A 15,477-nucleotide genomic window follows, 5' to 3' on the forward strand; every position below is an offset into this window, starting at 1 on the left:
AAATTAGATAAAAAATTAGAACTTTTAAATAGTTGATTTGATATTAACATTGATATTTTTTTTCCAAGTTTTTATGATATATTCAAATTTATATTTTATTCAAAAATAAAATCATTATTGTTTTCTTAAAAACACATAAAATCGTATTATAACATCGACAGAGACAAAAAATAAAACAAAACATTAAAATCGAGATGTATTCCGCTGCATTGCGTGAGTACCCTTCTAGTATATATATAAAGAAGATGGTTGTATGAGATCATCCATATAACTGCAATTCATTTATATCTTTTCAACCGTATTACATCAGTTTTTGCAATTATCATCTATACACCTGTAATTCACCTACACTTTTGAAAGTGGTTCATACAGTAACATTCACTTACTACTTTATAAATTATAATATACATTACAATTATTTTTTAGTTTATAAATGCACGATATATACTTATATCAATATTATATGTTATTTCACAGATTATATTATATGTGATTTTATAATAATATGTATTTATAAAAATCACATTTATTAACATGTTACTGTGTTAGAGCGTCTGACGGTACTCAAATTAGCCATCAATTAGATATAAGTAATTCATGTATATATACCAATGAACAATAATGACGAATTTTAATTAGTTATGTATTTAGTTAAATTTTATCGTTAATTCGTCAGTAATTTAATCAAATTATTTTATATTTTTATATTTTGAAAAATCACCAACAAAAATATATTTTATTTCCAATTAAAATAAATTTCATTAGTAATTATTTTTAAATTTTTTTAATTTAAGAAATCATATACGAAATATATTTTGTTTTTAATTAAAATAAATGTAATCAATAATCTATTTTATTTTAAAAAATCATTGACTAGACATATTTTTTTATTTAAAATAATTCGCATGAATAATATTTTTTATGTAAGTACTTTTGTAAATGTAAGTACTTTTTTATATATTTATTTCATTTTATATATGTAAATATTTTTTTCATTATTTTACCACATTAATCAGGAGTTATTTAGCAGGTTTTGGAATATTTAAAAACTTATTTGTTTCAAAAAAGTGTCCAATAACTTAATCATTCAAAACATTAAAATTCATTAAGATTTTTAAATTTTTTTCAAAATTAAATGAATATGTTGGTAAAAGATATCTTTTAACCAACAACCATTTTTGCAAAAGAACATAAAAGAATTATAAATTATAAATAATTGTCAAAACTAAGATAATATAATATATTTTAATATTTGTATATGTTCATATTGAATTGTTGTTATTAAATTAACCCAATATAATATTTATTAAATTAACGAAATCCTTAACTTATCCTTCCAAAGCTAAAATTACGAAATGCAGATCATCTTACATGTTTTATTGAAGATTGTACAATTTTCAAAGGCAATAATGAGCTGATATTCAAGAATTCTAGCTCTGTCACAAGGAAATTTATCCATCAAAACCCCTAAAAGGAACAGATTGATTACATATGCATAAATTTGCTGTATAAAAGGGTGAGGGTTGCTTTTGTGGGTTTCGATTTCCGTGTGAAGCAAGCATCCATTCTCATCAATGGGGGTTTCTTAACCCACGGGAAATACACATCTCTTTGTTTTCTCTCTCATCATGTGTACGGTGACTCTGGTTCTGATGCTTCATCCACAATCCTAATTCTAATGTGCTCTTCTTAACCCCTTTAAATCAATCTTTCTATTTTTTAATCAGAAAAGAGTGATACCTACAAGTTCAATTTTTGTTCCAGAGCGAAAAAGGAGAGAAATGAGTCAGGAATTGATGTGTGTGGCACAGCCGGCGGCTCCGCCAACTTTACCAGCGGCAGCGCCATCATCGCCACCGCCGACATCTCTTGCACCTGGATTCCGGTTTCACCCAACCGATGAGGAACTTGTGAGGTATTATTTAAGGCGTAAGGCTTGTGGGAAGCCGTTTCGATTCGAAGCTGTATCCGAAATCGATGTCTACAAATCCGAACCCTGGGAACTTGCTGGTAGTTTGATCAATCATTTTTTTTTGCTTTCTATGGTGCTGTCATTTCAGATTGTTAAATGTTATGCGTGTTCTTCAACATTTTCACTTGAAATTCACTTGTATCATAAAATTTTCCCAATTCCAAGTTGCTAATTTGGGCGGTAAATGTGTGAGGAAATGGAAATTGAGTGAAACCTAAGAACATCTGCATTGAAGACAAAATTTCAATTGGGCATCCATGTAATTATCTTCTAGGTCTTTCGTGGGTGTGTTGGGATTTATTTAATTTATTATATTTAATTGGTGTTTTTTGGGTCGGTGTCATAAAACTCAAGCCTCCTACCATGTGAATTCTATATCTAGGGTAAGATTTTGTGATTTATGGATTCTTTATATTCTAACATTTTTTGATTTATGGATTGTTAGATTATGGCATTTTCTGATTTATGGATTGTTAGATTCTGATATTTTGTGATTTAAGGATTGTTAGATTATGACATTTTTCTGATTTATGGATTGTCAGATTATGACATTTTGTGATTTATGGATTGTTAGATTATTCTTCGCTGAAGACGAGAGATCTTGAATGGTACTTCTTCAGTCCTGTAGATAGGAAGTATGGCAATGGTTCTCGTTTGAATCGTGCTACTGGGAGAGGGTATTGGAAGGCAACTGGGAAGGACCGTCCTGTACGCCATAAGTCTGAGATGATAGGGATGAAGAAAACGCTGGTCTTCCATAGCGGTCGGGCCCCAGATGGCCAGCGCACTAATTGGGTAATGCATGAATATAGACTTCTGGATCAAGAGTTGGAGAGAGCTGGAGTAGTGCAGGTTTGAACTTTGAATCACCATGATTATTGAATCGTGTAGTTAGATACATATGTCGTAATGCATACTTGGAAACTTGAACTTGTTTTTGTTTTGTGGGTGGCGAAAAGGATGCATTTGTGCTATGCAGAATTTTCCAGAAAAGTGGTTTAGGACCTCCCAATGGGGACCGTTATGCACCCTTTATTGAGGAAGAATGGGATGATGATGCAACCCTCATGGTTCCTGGTGGAGAGACTGAGGATGATATGACCACTGGCGATGAGGCTCAGGCTCAAGGAAATGACTTTGTGCAGGTATCATACTTGCTTGCCTCTTATCTCCGTATATGTAGCTATACATATGTGTGTGTGTGTATATATATATATATCTATGCACACATGTGTCTTTACGCTTGCCTATATTAGTCATGACCTTTCTACATAAGCTTATCTAAAAAACTATGTAGAAAAAACTCAAAAAGGTGACACCATTCACACTTGACTTTTGGTTTCTTCTTGATTTGTTAATCACATCTTACAAGCATGGTCATGGGCTGAAACCTTCATAAGATCTTTTAGAGTTGATGATGATGCATCCGATCTATGCATACAATCAAGGGAAATCCCAATTAATAGGAAGAAAGATTTTCATATTTTCTTGAAAAATTGATTACTTTTTCTTGGGTTTTCATTGCCGGATCCTTGTTGATCATAACTTGGATATGCGGCGGGCAGGATTTTGTTTTACATGTACGATTTTGATGATAGCGTTTTACAAATCTCCCAAGGGAAATTACAATAAATAAGGGGTACAGAAAAAGAAACTCAGTGTGCATGGACTCTGCTCATCTCAATTACATGTATTTTGAACTGTTATTTTTAAAATGTTTATGCTCCATTTTATTTGTACCTCTTTCTCTGTTCTTCGTTTTTATTTTTTCTCATCAAGTAAACGAGACCCAAAGTTGCATCATTACTTTTCACATTGTACAAAAGGACTCAAAAAAAAATAAAAAAATGGTAAACTGTAAAGCAATTAGGACCTTAGCCTGCTTTAGAATACAAGTAACACGAGATTCGTTATTCTGACTGTCTTATTATATAGTGTTCCAGTTAAATGTACAATACATAATTTGTTTGAATATTAAATTGTTTATTGTTTTCGTGTTCTTAATTATCAATTATAGATCTATAGCGCCTATTACTAGAATTATTATGTTGTAATTTCAAGTAAATGGTATGTTGTACTTGCATGTTGTCAATAATTGTGGTTTTGTATATAGATATATGTATCTGCATGGTTCTCGCTTCCCTCACTTTTTCATACGGACATATAGGAAAAGTGTTTCAACACCATATCGCCATCTTTATTTGTAGATTGTAAGAACAACTTGTGCTCGTAAGCATTCTTGATATTTCATCTTTACATATTCACGATACCTGGGGAGAAGATACCAAGGGGCATGGGGGGCATAGGATTTTCAATACGTAGATTGTTGTTCTGTCTACCTTTTTGCACTCTCACCAAAAACTAGAAAGTTATTCACTTTCCTACAATGGAATCAAATCCATAAAATTTATCAAATTAGGATTCAGGAATACGTTTGAAGGTTATAAATTTGTTTCCTTTTTGATCTTTTCACTCCTTGAATCAAATTTGATCATCTGGAATCACTTGGATAAGTTAGGGTTTGCAACGTTGAAACTTCACGGAAGATGATGATGATTCTAGGAACATTGGAATGATAATGCAAAAGTGTAGGGTTTATGCTGGGGAATTGTAAAACATAAATTTGGAGTTTGTATGTTGAGAATTATGAAAGATGCTTCAGAATTATATTCGTCTATTTACTGCGTCAAGTATCGATAAGTTTCCTTCAGACCCTTTGTAACATATCACAGATCTTCCATTGATGAGGGGTAATTCCGTAACTCTAATTGACTATGAGCTCAGTAAATCATGCTTTTTTAGTATGCCATATAATTCCTACCCAAGTAGACGCATGAAATTACCCATTTCCGTGAGGATACCCAATTGTGGGTATGGGAGGGGCATTTTGGTCTTTCTTGAAAATTGGGGAGTTGCTTCCCTAGTTATAAACTTGGAAACCAAGGCTAAAAATGTAAACTACAACTCACAATCTTGACTGAGATAGAAGACAAGGCAACACAACAAATTATTTTACTCGATAGTTTTGACCATATGATCTCACCATTATGCTCGTCTTCTGAACACTACTTTATAAATGTTTTTTGTGAGAAAATTTTCTTTTCATGATACAAATGGATCCGTTGTGTTTTCAATTGATGAAACCAAGTTCATTTTCACAGGAAGTTGCTGACATCAACGTGCCTTATCGAAGTGAGGGATCTCTGATGGATCATCCTGAAACCATCCCGTTTGTGTGCAAAAGGGAAAGGGCCGAAGGTTGTGTTTTAAACCGTGGACCTGCTGAGCTACAGACCTTTTCTCTGTTCCACAACAAAAGGCCAAAGCAAAGTGCTCTTAATGCCAATGGCAGCAATGGAAATGGTTCAGAAGACTCGACCACAAGCCAGGATCCAAGGACCACAAAAGTATCATCTGCACTCATGGAGTTCCCTCTGCTGCAGTCTCTTGAAGCAAAAGAAAGCTACCCATCAGGTAGCCAACCATCATTTGACTCTTCTACGCTTGAGAAATCGGTTCCCCCCGGGTATTTGAAGTTTATACATAATCTAGAGAACGAGATTCTCAATGTTTCAATGGAAAGAGAGACTTTGAAGATTGAAGTGATGCGTGCACAGGCGATGATCAACATTCTTCAGGCCAAAATTGGTGAGTTGAGCAGGGAGAACGATGAGTTGAAAAGGGGTCGGGCAGGTAATGTTGTCGCATAATGCAGCCTAGATTTTGTAGTTTTTTGGTGGTAGGAAACCAAGACTCGTGTTGTTGTTATGCGATGAATTGGAAGAAGAGCTAGCCAGCCAGCTGCTAGAGGTCTAGTTTGTATGTATGTAAGCTGTCCTTGGACAAACGTTGCGTTGAATTAATAAAGCGTGCTTCACGACCTTTTTGGTCGCGTGTTTATTCTTAACAAAAATATCTATTCACATACTCTTAACAATCTTCTCCTATAATTTTGTTGCCCAGGCTTAAAGATAAGGGGTGTTTTGGTTCCAATCAAATGATTCAGTTGGATCCGATAATGATCCATTGGATGTTGGATTTTGTCTTCCAATCCGAGTATCTATGAGATGTTTGGATTATGTTTCTTGATCCAATCCAAAAAAGCCCAAGCCTGAACCCTACTCGAAAAGCCTAGGCCTAGTGAGCCCAAATCCTCAGCCAAAATTGCAGGTTTGTTTCAGAAAAACTGAAAAAACTCGATTAGAACTGAAAAACTCGGGCTAGAAAAGGCCAACTAGACGCTTTTTAAGCGTGAGCTTTTCTCCTACGCATTAAAAAGAGGCTTAGAAAGCCCATGCCTAGCTCCAAAAAAGTCTAGGCTTTGTGCATCTCTATTCTAGATTGCCATCAAGAATTGGTTGATTCAATTTAGATGTCGAGTTTTTAATTCCATTTGTTCCAATTATAATTAGTAAGTTGAAATTATATGGAATAACTTTCTACAAAACCGAAGTTAGCAACAAATTTAGGTAATTGTTTAATGTTGGTTTTTGGTAAATGTTTGAGTTGTGATTAAGAAAGCTTTACAAAAGTAAAAGCAGCATAGGATAAGCCACTATGATAGTATGTTCCAAGATTAGGAATTTCCCACCACAATGTCAATTCTAAGCATCGTCAACACCAACGCAAGGTTATAAATAATATATATATATATATATATATATATATATATATATATATATAAAGATTGGTTATTATATAACTCTTTACATTTGTACAATCAATACAACTCAATCTCAACCGTTTATTTAATTTGATGAATATGTGATTTCATAAAAGTTTTGATTGTTTCCTAATATAAAATATTGATCATAATTAATGAACTTTATTCATCTTCCATAAATATTCAAACCATAATAAATAAACTTTCATCATTTCTATAAATATCTCAATTAATTGGGTTGTATTGATTGTACAAATGGACATGGTTGCATTTGAAATATACCCTACATATATATATATATATATATATATATATAAAGAGAGTTTGGTTCAAATACTTCCAAAAGGTGTGTTATGGCGGAGACACCCTGACCCCGGGTCACATTGGACCGACGCCACCCTACGTCCATGGGCGCGCCCCTGGCAATCCCCTGTCCAGGTAACTTGCAGCCGGTTGGAATCGAACCCAGGACCAATCTTCCAATAGTCCCCAAACTGCAGACCCCATGGCCTTTAACGGGGAGGAGGTACCACTGGGCCAAAGGCCCTTTGGTAGCTTGGTTCAAATACTAATCAAGAAATTTGTGTTAACTATACTAACCAAGCTTAACCAATCATATTCCATCTTTTATTTATGTCCAAATGTAACTCATATATTAAATAAAGGGTAATTAAGTAATTTGACATTTATGTAACTCCCTAATAATTAATTGGGAGTTACAAATCTTAAAGATCTCACTATTTGATCATGATGTAATATTAAATTTTATTTTCATGCGTGTTCATGATCATAGTTTACAAATGACGTTCTGCATATAATGATATTGTTTTCGTAAGTGTAAAAGATTTTTGTATCATTCGAGTAATATGGATAATCCTATTGTAAAACAGATTGACAAAAATGGAAATGACAAAATCGTCTACGACTACATTCACAATTCGAATTCCGATAATGAAGAAAATGATCAAAGTGTTCATATTGGTAAGTGATTAGTATGACATTTGAATTCGTTTAAATGAACACATATCAAAGGCAATAGATGTTCATATCGATACATATGCACAATCACATCATATGAGTATGAACAATATTTGTGATTCATGTGAACACAAGCTTCGTAGGTGTTCATGTACATACAACAGAGTTGGCTCCTGAATATACAGAAGATGTTCATACGGTTCACATGTTGTTCATATGTCTAATTTTTTTTGTTTGATGTGTTTTGAGGATATACACAAGTTGTTCATATGTCTGACAACTCGTGTATCAAAGATAAATTACTTTTTACCTAAATACCATTTGATATTTTGTTCACATATGTTAATTGAAAATATTATTTTAATAATTAATTTTTAAATATTATTAAATCACAACCGTTTATTATTCAAATTAATAGGGTTAACAAAGTTAACACAATAATCTTGGTTAGCATTTGAACCAGCCTATATATATATATATATATATATATATATAGGGGAGCGATCAAATGCAAACCACTCAATTTGTATTTGTACAAACCTCATTCAACCAATCATAATTTTTCATTTTGTTCATTTTTTTGTAATTATGAGATGTTGATTAATCATTTTTATTGTGGATGATGTTAATCATATATATTATCATCTTCATTATTTTAATTTTAGATTTATACATGAAACAGTTTCATTAATTTTAGAGAAATACATGAAACAGTTTCATTAAGTATTATATGAAACTATTTCACAACCATATATGAAACAACTTCATCAAAAAAAGTATTATATGAAACAATTTCACATGATTAAACAATTTAATGAAATTTTTTCATAAGATTAAACAATGAAATCGATGGATGAAGGTGGTTTGCACGGTTTACACAAATGAGGGCGGTTTTCATTTGATCAATCCTCTATATATATAGTAGAAGGGTACTCGCGCAATGCAGCGAAATACATATCAATTTTAATGTTCTATTTTATTCTTTGTCTCTGTTAATGTTATAATACGATTTTATGTGTTTTTAAGAAAAAAAACAATAATGATTTAATAAAGGGTATCGCAACGCGTATTTTGGTTATTTTAGTTGCTTTACAAAGTTATCACAATCTGCATCTTATATTTATATATATAGGTATCATAGTGAATATTGTTTGTGTATATATATATATATATATATATATATATATTAACGATATCCTTTTAGGTATCACAATGTGTATATTGTTTTTACATAAAGTTCATCGAAATAAAATTTGTCAGAAAAAGAAAGATAAGATTTTTAAAATTTCAAAAATGCCCTTAATTAAAATTATCATAATTATTAATTTCTTAATTTAACATTTAATTTATGGTTAAGATTGGATCTCATAATTATTACAAATTACAGATTTCTCGTATATATATATATATATATATATATATATATATATAGTTTATTTCAAATACAACCTGTTGCATTTATCCAACCAATGTAACCCAATAAATTAAGATATTTATGAAAATGATGAGAATTCATTTATTATGATTTGAATATTTATGGAAGCTGAATATGGTTCATTAATTATGATCAATACTTTATATTAGAAAACAATCAAAATTTCTATGAAATCACATATTACTCAAATAAAATGGACGGTTGAGATTGAATTGTATTGGTTGTACAAATGTCATGAGTTGTATAATAACCAACCTATATATATATATATAGAGAGAGAGAGAGAGAATGAATGAATGAATGTATATACAACTACCGTTATTTTAACGCGATGGGGGGAGATATTGGGTTCCCCATCCCCAACTACCACGTGGTGAAGAAGGTGATATAGATGTCTTATCCAATAACCACCTCGCACAATAACACAACTTAATTATAATTCCCCATCTTTAATTATTTCCATAATTAAATTACTAGCCATAACACATAACTCAAAAAATCTTATTTTTATTTTAAATATCTAATAATTCTAAAAACATTAATTAAATGAAAAAACCCAAAAGTCATATAATGTTGGCAGTGGCACCAACTTAATACTTATTCTCCGTCAATCCCTATAAAATAAATAAACCTTTCATTTCTAAATAAAATAATAATTTCTTATATTTAACTTTAATCAAAACAACATAATTTTATTATATGCAAACCTACAACTACTTATTTCCTTTTGATTTGGTTCCGCTAGTTTCAACCATTGAGTTAGCTTCGAAATATCTCCTCATATGCCATTCCTAAAATATTTGGATTTCCAACCATAAGAGTGGTGTCTAATTGGTTTGAGCTTAACTTCAAATGTTAAAAGTGTCAGGAGGTCTCAAGTTCAAATCGAAGGAGGAACAAAAATCTTCTTGTGGCCACGAAGGTTCAAATATGATGACTCTGAGCTACGTGCAAAGCAGGTGGTCGTCCTAGAATTAGTCGGCTCGTATAACGTATTGGATATGCAGGTTAATCAATAATAAAATAAAATATGGATTTCCATGTGAGATGGATCAGAAACCCAGAATTACGGATTATCAAACTTTTTGTTCAAATATTAGCGCAAAATGCACAAAATAGCAATCTACTTTCATAATTTTCTTTATTATAGCATTGTACTTCCAGTTTTTCTTATTACAACAATGTACTTTCAAACTATTTTTTATTAGGACATTGTACTTTAAAAAATTTACTCATTATAACATTGAGTAACCTTTTGATTTAAATTTACTCATTATACCAGGTTTGCATGTCACCTCATTGTCCACTGGGTAACCTTTCAAAATTATTTTATTATAACACCTATTAGTTCTTATTAAACACTATATTTTTTATTTTAATATTTAGATATTTTACATGTTATTTAATAAATATATTAAATGAATTAAAAAATAAATTATTCATTAATATATCAATATGAATAAAACTAGTAGAACACAACTTATTATGCTAATATTTTTAAAAAAATATGTGTTTTTTGAAAAAAGAAAATAAGAATTGTTCATTTTTTACCAAAAAATATTATCTTTTATAGAATATATTATATTTGTTCAAAAACTTTTACTTGACGTATAAATATATTAAATTAATTATATTTTTTTGAATTATTTATTAATATAACAATATTAAAAAATTGTAGATCACAATTTACTTCGTTAATATTTTAAAGAGAACTTTAAATACATACATCTTTTTTATAAACAAAATATATCTCGAAAATAATGTTTCATATTTATTTAAAAAATATTTTACTCTAGAATATTTAATTTGCATGCAATATAATAAGAAAAAGTCAAAAAAACATTAAATATTTTTTTAGATCATAGCAATGAAAAATGAAAATCACTAATAATAATTTAAAATAGGTTTTTATTTTTATTTTAGTTAAGTCATCAAAATAATGTATCATTCACATCACCTCATTAAAGTCACACAAACAAAAAAAGTCAAGGGGTTAACCGGTTTAAAAGGTAACATGTTACTCATTACTATTATGGGTAGATTTTTTAAAGTATGATGCCTTAATAAAAATAATTTGAAAGTACATTGCTGTAATAATAAAAAACAAAAGTAGAGTGCTATAATAAGAAAATTTATGAAAATAGGCTGTTATTTCATGCATTTAACCCTATTAAAAAACCATGAAAAAACGAATGGGCCAGCCCAAAGAGAGAGATGGGCCGACCCAAATCCGAACCCAAACCCAAAAAGCAAAAGCAAAAGCAAAAGAAAATGTTATTAGAAAACAAAAAGCGGTTTGTTTGGTGCCACGGAGGTGTTCGGTTCCAAGAAGGAAGCATCTGCGTATGCGTGTTGAGGGGTGTATGTTAAGTAATTAAAGTCGTCAAAATGGACCAGCTCATAAACCCCTCTTTTTTACTTTCTTCTCTTCTCTGAATCAAATGCCACCATGAAACCCTAAATTAAACTTCTTCCATTTCTCTCTTTCAACATTCAATATTATTCCTATATGGCAGTAGTCCTTGATTCGCTACCACCAGCGCCTTCTTCACTTGCTCCTGGTTTTAGGTTTCATCCCACCGATGAAGAACTTGTACGCTATTACTTAAGGCGTAAGATTTGCGGTAAACCCTTCCGATTTGACGCTATTTCAGATGTTGATGTCTACAAAGTCGAGCCTTGGGATCTTCCAGGTCAATTCACTTATTTTTGTTGGAATTTTCTGTAAACCAAGTATATGCGGTTTTTTTTTGCTTTTAAATTCTTGATTCGATGTGTCCTTGCTTAATTATTCCCTTTCGGATCAACCATATGTTTTTACAACCAAACTTTTGATGTTCTGGGAATGATCTGGATGATATGGGTGGGATTCATGTGGATCCAAGTGCTAATACTGCCAATTACCTGTAATATTCTTGAAAGTTTAGACCTAATATGTTCCCTTATCTGTGTGGTCAACGATTTTAAAAAGATGCTTTGAATTGTTTTTACTATGATATTTTCCTGAAAATTCATTTCCCAAAATGATTTTGTGTTTCAATCATTTGAACATGTGTTTCAATATCTTGCAAATCATGGGTCTTGAAAATTTGAAGATTATGACTTAATTCATATGTTATTTGGTCCATTTTGGGGTGCAGGTTTGTCCAGACTCAAGTCGAGAGACCTGGAATGGTACTTTTTTAGCGTCTTGGATAAGAAGTATGGGAATGGATCCCGTACAAACCGAGCAACTGATAGAGGGTACTGGAAGACCACAGGGAAAGACCGGTCCGTTTACCACAGGTCTCAACTGGTTGGTATGAAAAAAACTCTGGTGTATCATAGTGGACGGGCACCAAAGGGCGAGAGGACAAATTGGGTTATGCATGAATACAGACTCATTGATCAGGAGTTGGAAAAAGCTGGAGTTGTCCAGGTGAGGATGATGTACCGTGTATAACCTATATGCATAAATCATGTAATATCTGTAGAAATGAGAAAATTATATTGCCTTTAGAATCGACATAAATCATGTAATCAAATATTTGAAGAAAATAGACTCAGGGAATGATTTTTACTGAGGCAGGCATGATGCTGTGTTCTGTAGTTGTCAGTTTATAGGTCTTCATTCTGACATGTTCGATGTAGTCTAACTGGTCATGGTTGTGTATATGTTTGTTTTCTTGTATTATGATGATCTTGCTGTCTCTTATCTACTTGGATTTTGTGTTGGCAGGATGCATTTGTTCTTTGTAGGATCTTCCGTAAGAGTGGTTCTGGACCGAAGAATGGTGAACAGTATGGGGCACCATTTGTTGAGGAGGAATGGGAGGATGATGAATTGGTAATGGTCCCCAAGCAGGAGTCTGCTGAGGAATTGCGTGTTGATGATGATGATGATGCCTATCTAGATGCAAGTGACCTTGAGCAGGTTTGTGATTTTATGTAATTGTGAATTTGTGATCTTCTTAACATGCTTCTATCTAGCTTTACATTTCTTATTTTCTACTAGTGCACATCATTTCTAGTTTAGACGCCTCATTAAAATTATGAAATTTCTACTTTAGGCTTCATGTTAAAGTAATGATGGAACCGTGTCATTGTAACTGAACAGAATTATAGACCAGTAAAAAGTATGTTGAGTCTGGGTGCTAGTTAACAGCGGTTGATAACCTTGGCTCAATATCCCATTTAGCATCTATAAAAAAGGGGGAAAAGAAAGAGGAGCTGAACACTCTTTTACATATGGGAGTCTGTTTGGGATTGTTTGATAGTGATGCATCAGCTCAAATTCACATATCAAGAAAGACATTAAACCAATAAGTTTACTTTTCTGTCCTCATTAATGTTTCGTAATGTTATATATCCTCCACCTTAAATTCAACCTATAATTAATTAGTTTCACTTTACGAACGAGTTTGACTAATCAATTGACTTTTTCTTCTGTTTATTTATAATAAAAGTTAATGTCCAGGTTATTTATCTGACACTTATAATTATTAATTTAGTATTTCATATTATGTGCAAAATAACTTATGTTGGAATAGAAGAATTTTAAAGGTCAGCATTTAAAAGATAAATTATATGTATCTGCTTTTAAGCACATTCTTCTGCTTGTTTTAGGACTAATCCCTATAGGAGATTTGATTATTTGTAGCCTAAGACCATCTCCAATGTTGACACCAAATACCAAATTTGACGTCAAATCACTCCAATGGAGACACCAAATTCGGTGTAATGAATAGTAACACACCAAATTTGGTGTAACAATTTTAGATATAATCTTTTGTATCTTCTCCAATTGTTGTAAAATTGGGTGTAAATGAATAGTAACACACCAAATTTGGTGTAACGCTATTCATTTACACCCAATTTTACAACAATTGGAGAAGATACAAAAGATTATACCTAAAATCTTACATTTTGGTGTAAATTATGGTGTTACCCGTTGGTTGAAGATTTATTGTTTGTACCAAATTTTACACCAAGTTTATGGATTTGGTGTTACCCCTTGGAGATGCTCTAAAGAAAACATAAATTGAAAGGACATCTCTCTAATAGAGCTATCCTTGGGAGTTTCGAGTGTCTGCTCAACTTTTTTTCACCTTCGTAATGTTGAATAGTATGTTTGGCCAATCAGCCCATAACCATCAACCTGGTCATCCTATCCAGTAAAAGGCTCATCTAATTCAATATTGCCTTGTAAAATGATTTGCTTTTGGGCTTGATGGGTGACTCGATGGGTATCCTACCACTTGGCAAATTCCACTTAGTTCTGCTGGCATGCTTCATAAAACATATGCAGTGGTATGCTACTTGTGTTCCGAAAAAGATAAACGTTCAAGACATCACAGAGAAGATGACTAATATTTGAGACTTCAAACGTCAACATTTACACAAATCTAGCTGGAACATTGGCTGCTGATGCCTTGTGCATAATTAGTCCATTTTGGCTATTGCAAGATGTTATGCTTCAAGAATCCCCTCTTATTATGTGGATTTTATTATTAATTCATAATTTTGATGAACGTACTTTATTTCTCTTTTACCTCAGATTCTTGGCTCAGACATGCCAGAGGAAGATGGTCCCCTTCCATTGGACTACCATCAGGGTAACGACGTCAGCTGTGCTGATGTATCCTCAGAAATGATTGATGAGACTGAAAATTTCTTGGTGGATGGTGGCGAGGATCAACCTCAGGATGACAAAGAAGATGGACCTAAGTTGTTTGATTTGCCTGTGCAGAATGGGATGGATCCCAAGTCTGTCAAGCATGAATACATTGGTGAAACAAGCAATACCATGGATTWTGATGTGGATTACTTGCTTGATGAACCATTTTTTGATGCTTCTACTGGTGACTTTCAATTTGATGGAACTTCATTCTTCGAAGCAGATGACCTTAAAAATGACGTCAAGACAGAGCCTGGCCTTGATATGTTTRATGAGTTTTCCATCTTTAATTCAACGATGGATAACTTGGAATACACTTTTGACTCTCCCACTCTGGAGGTAACACAACAACTTCACTGCAAGCAATTTCCTTCTTTTTCTAGCTTTTACTCAGACCCTGATCTAATTTGATRATATTTTTGAATAATCAGAATACAAATGAAGAAACTCTTCAAGTGAGTGAAGCTTGCCAGCAACTCTTTGAAGGGCAGAACAATGATAGCTGGCAACTCTTTGAAGGACATAATAACAATGGTGCCTCCTCTTCAAACCAAGATTCAGCTACGGGTAGCGTGGAAGGAACTCATGAAACAAGTGAAGCAAGGGAACAACTGTCTGAAGGACGGAGTAACAATCTTGCCATTTCTTCAAAGCAAGAGGATGCAGATTTGCCAACAGGTAATTAACATAGAAATCTTATATTTGCCTGCAAATATCTTATATTCATGGAAACAGCCATTCTATCTTTTGCATATGTTTCACCCCCCCCCCCC

At 32.5% G+C, this 15,477-nt stretch overlaps 2 protein-coding genes across 4 annotated transcripts in view; both read left to right on the plus strand.

Moving 5' to 3' along the window:
• The first annotated feature begins 1,547 nt into the window (after nucleotides 1-1,547).
• On the plus strand, nucleotides 1,548-5,874 carry LOC112516162 (NAC domain containing protein 52-like). 2 transcript variants are annotated; one of them, XM_025123186.1, is made up of 5 exons: nucleotides 1,548-1,680; nucleotides 1,765-2,010; nucleotides 2,547-2,824; nucleotides 2,932-3,117; nucleotides 5,134-5,874. In XM_025123186.1, exons 2-5 carry the CDS (start codon nucleotides 1,782-1,784, stop codon nucleotides 5,680-5,682), a joined length of 1,242 nt encoding a protein of 413 aa, XP_024978954.1. In that variant the 5' UTR covers nucleotides 1,548-1,680; nucleotides 1,765-1,781; the 3' UTR covers nucleotides 5,683-5,874. The 2 variants fall into 2 exon arrangements, with proteins under 2 accessions (XP_024978954.1, XP_024978958.1); XM_025123190.1 differs by having other exon boundaries at nucleotides 1,554-1,632; nucleotides 1,728-2,010.
• Nucleotides 5,875-11,363: 5,489 nt separating this feature from the next.
• Nucleotides 11,364-15,477, plus strand: part of LOC112516150 (NAC domain-containing protein 53) — a 4,974-nt gene continuing 860 nt past the window's right edge. The window contains exons 1-6 of one of the 2 annotated variants that reach the window (XM_025123179.1): nucleotides 11,364-11,741; nucleotides 12,189-12,466; nucleotides 12,767-12,961; nucleotides 14,585-14,816; nucleotides 14,928-15,043; nucleotides 15,136-15,382. In XM_025123179.1, the coding sequence (XP_024978947.1) occupies nucleotides 11,558-11,741; nucleotides 12,189-12,466; nucleotides 12,767-12,961; nucleotides 14,585-14,816; nucleotides 14,928-15,043; nucleotides 15,136-15,382 (1,252 nt within the window). In that variant the 5' untranslated portion in view covers nucleotides 11,364-11,557. Of the gene's footprint in view, nucleotides 11,742-12,188; nucleotides 12,467-12,766; nucleotides 12,962-14,584; nucleotides 15,044-15,135; nucleotides 15,383-15,477 lie in introns of both variants that reach the window. The other variant, XM_025123175.1, reaches the window with a different exon arrangement.

Source organism: Cynara cardunculus (genome assembly GCF_001531365.2).
Source record: "Cynara cardunculus var. scolymus isolate 2C chromosome LG 1, CcrdV1, whole genome shotgun sequence".
In the NCBI taxonomy this organism is placed as follows: Eukaryota; Viridiplantae; Streptophyta; class Magnoliopsida; order Asterales; family Asteraceae; genus Cynara; species Cynara cardunculus.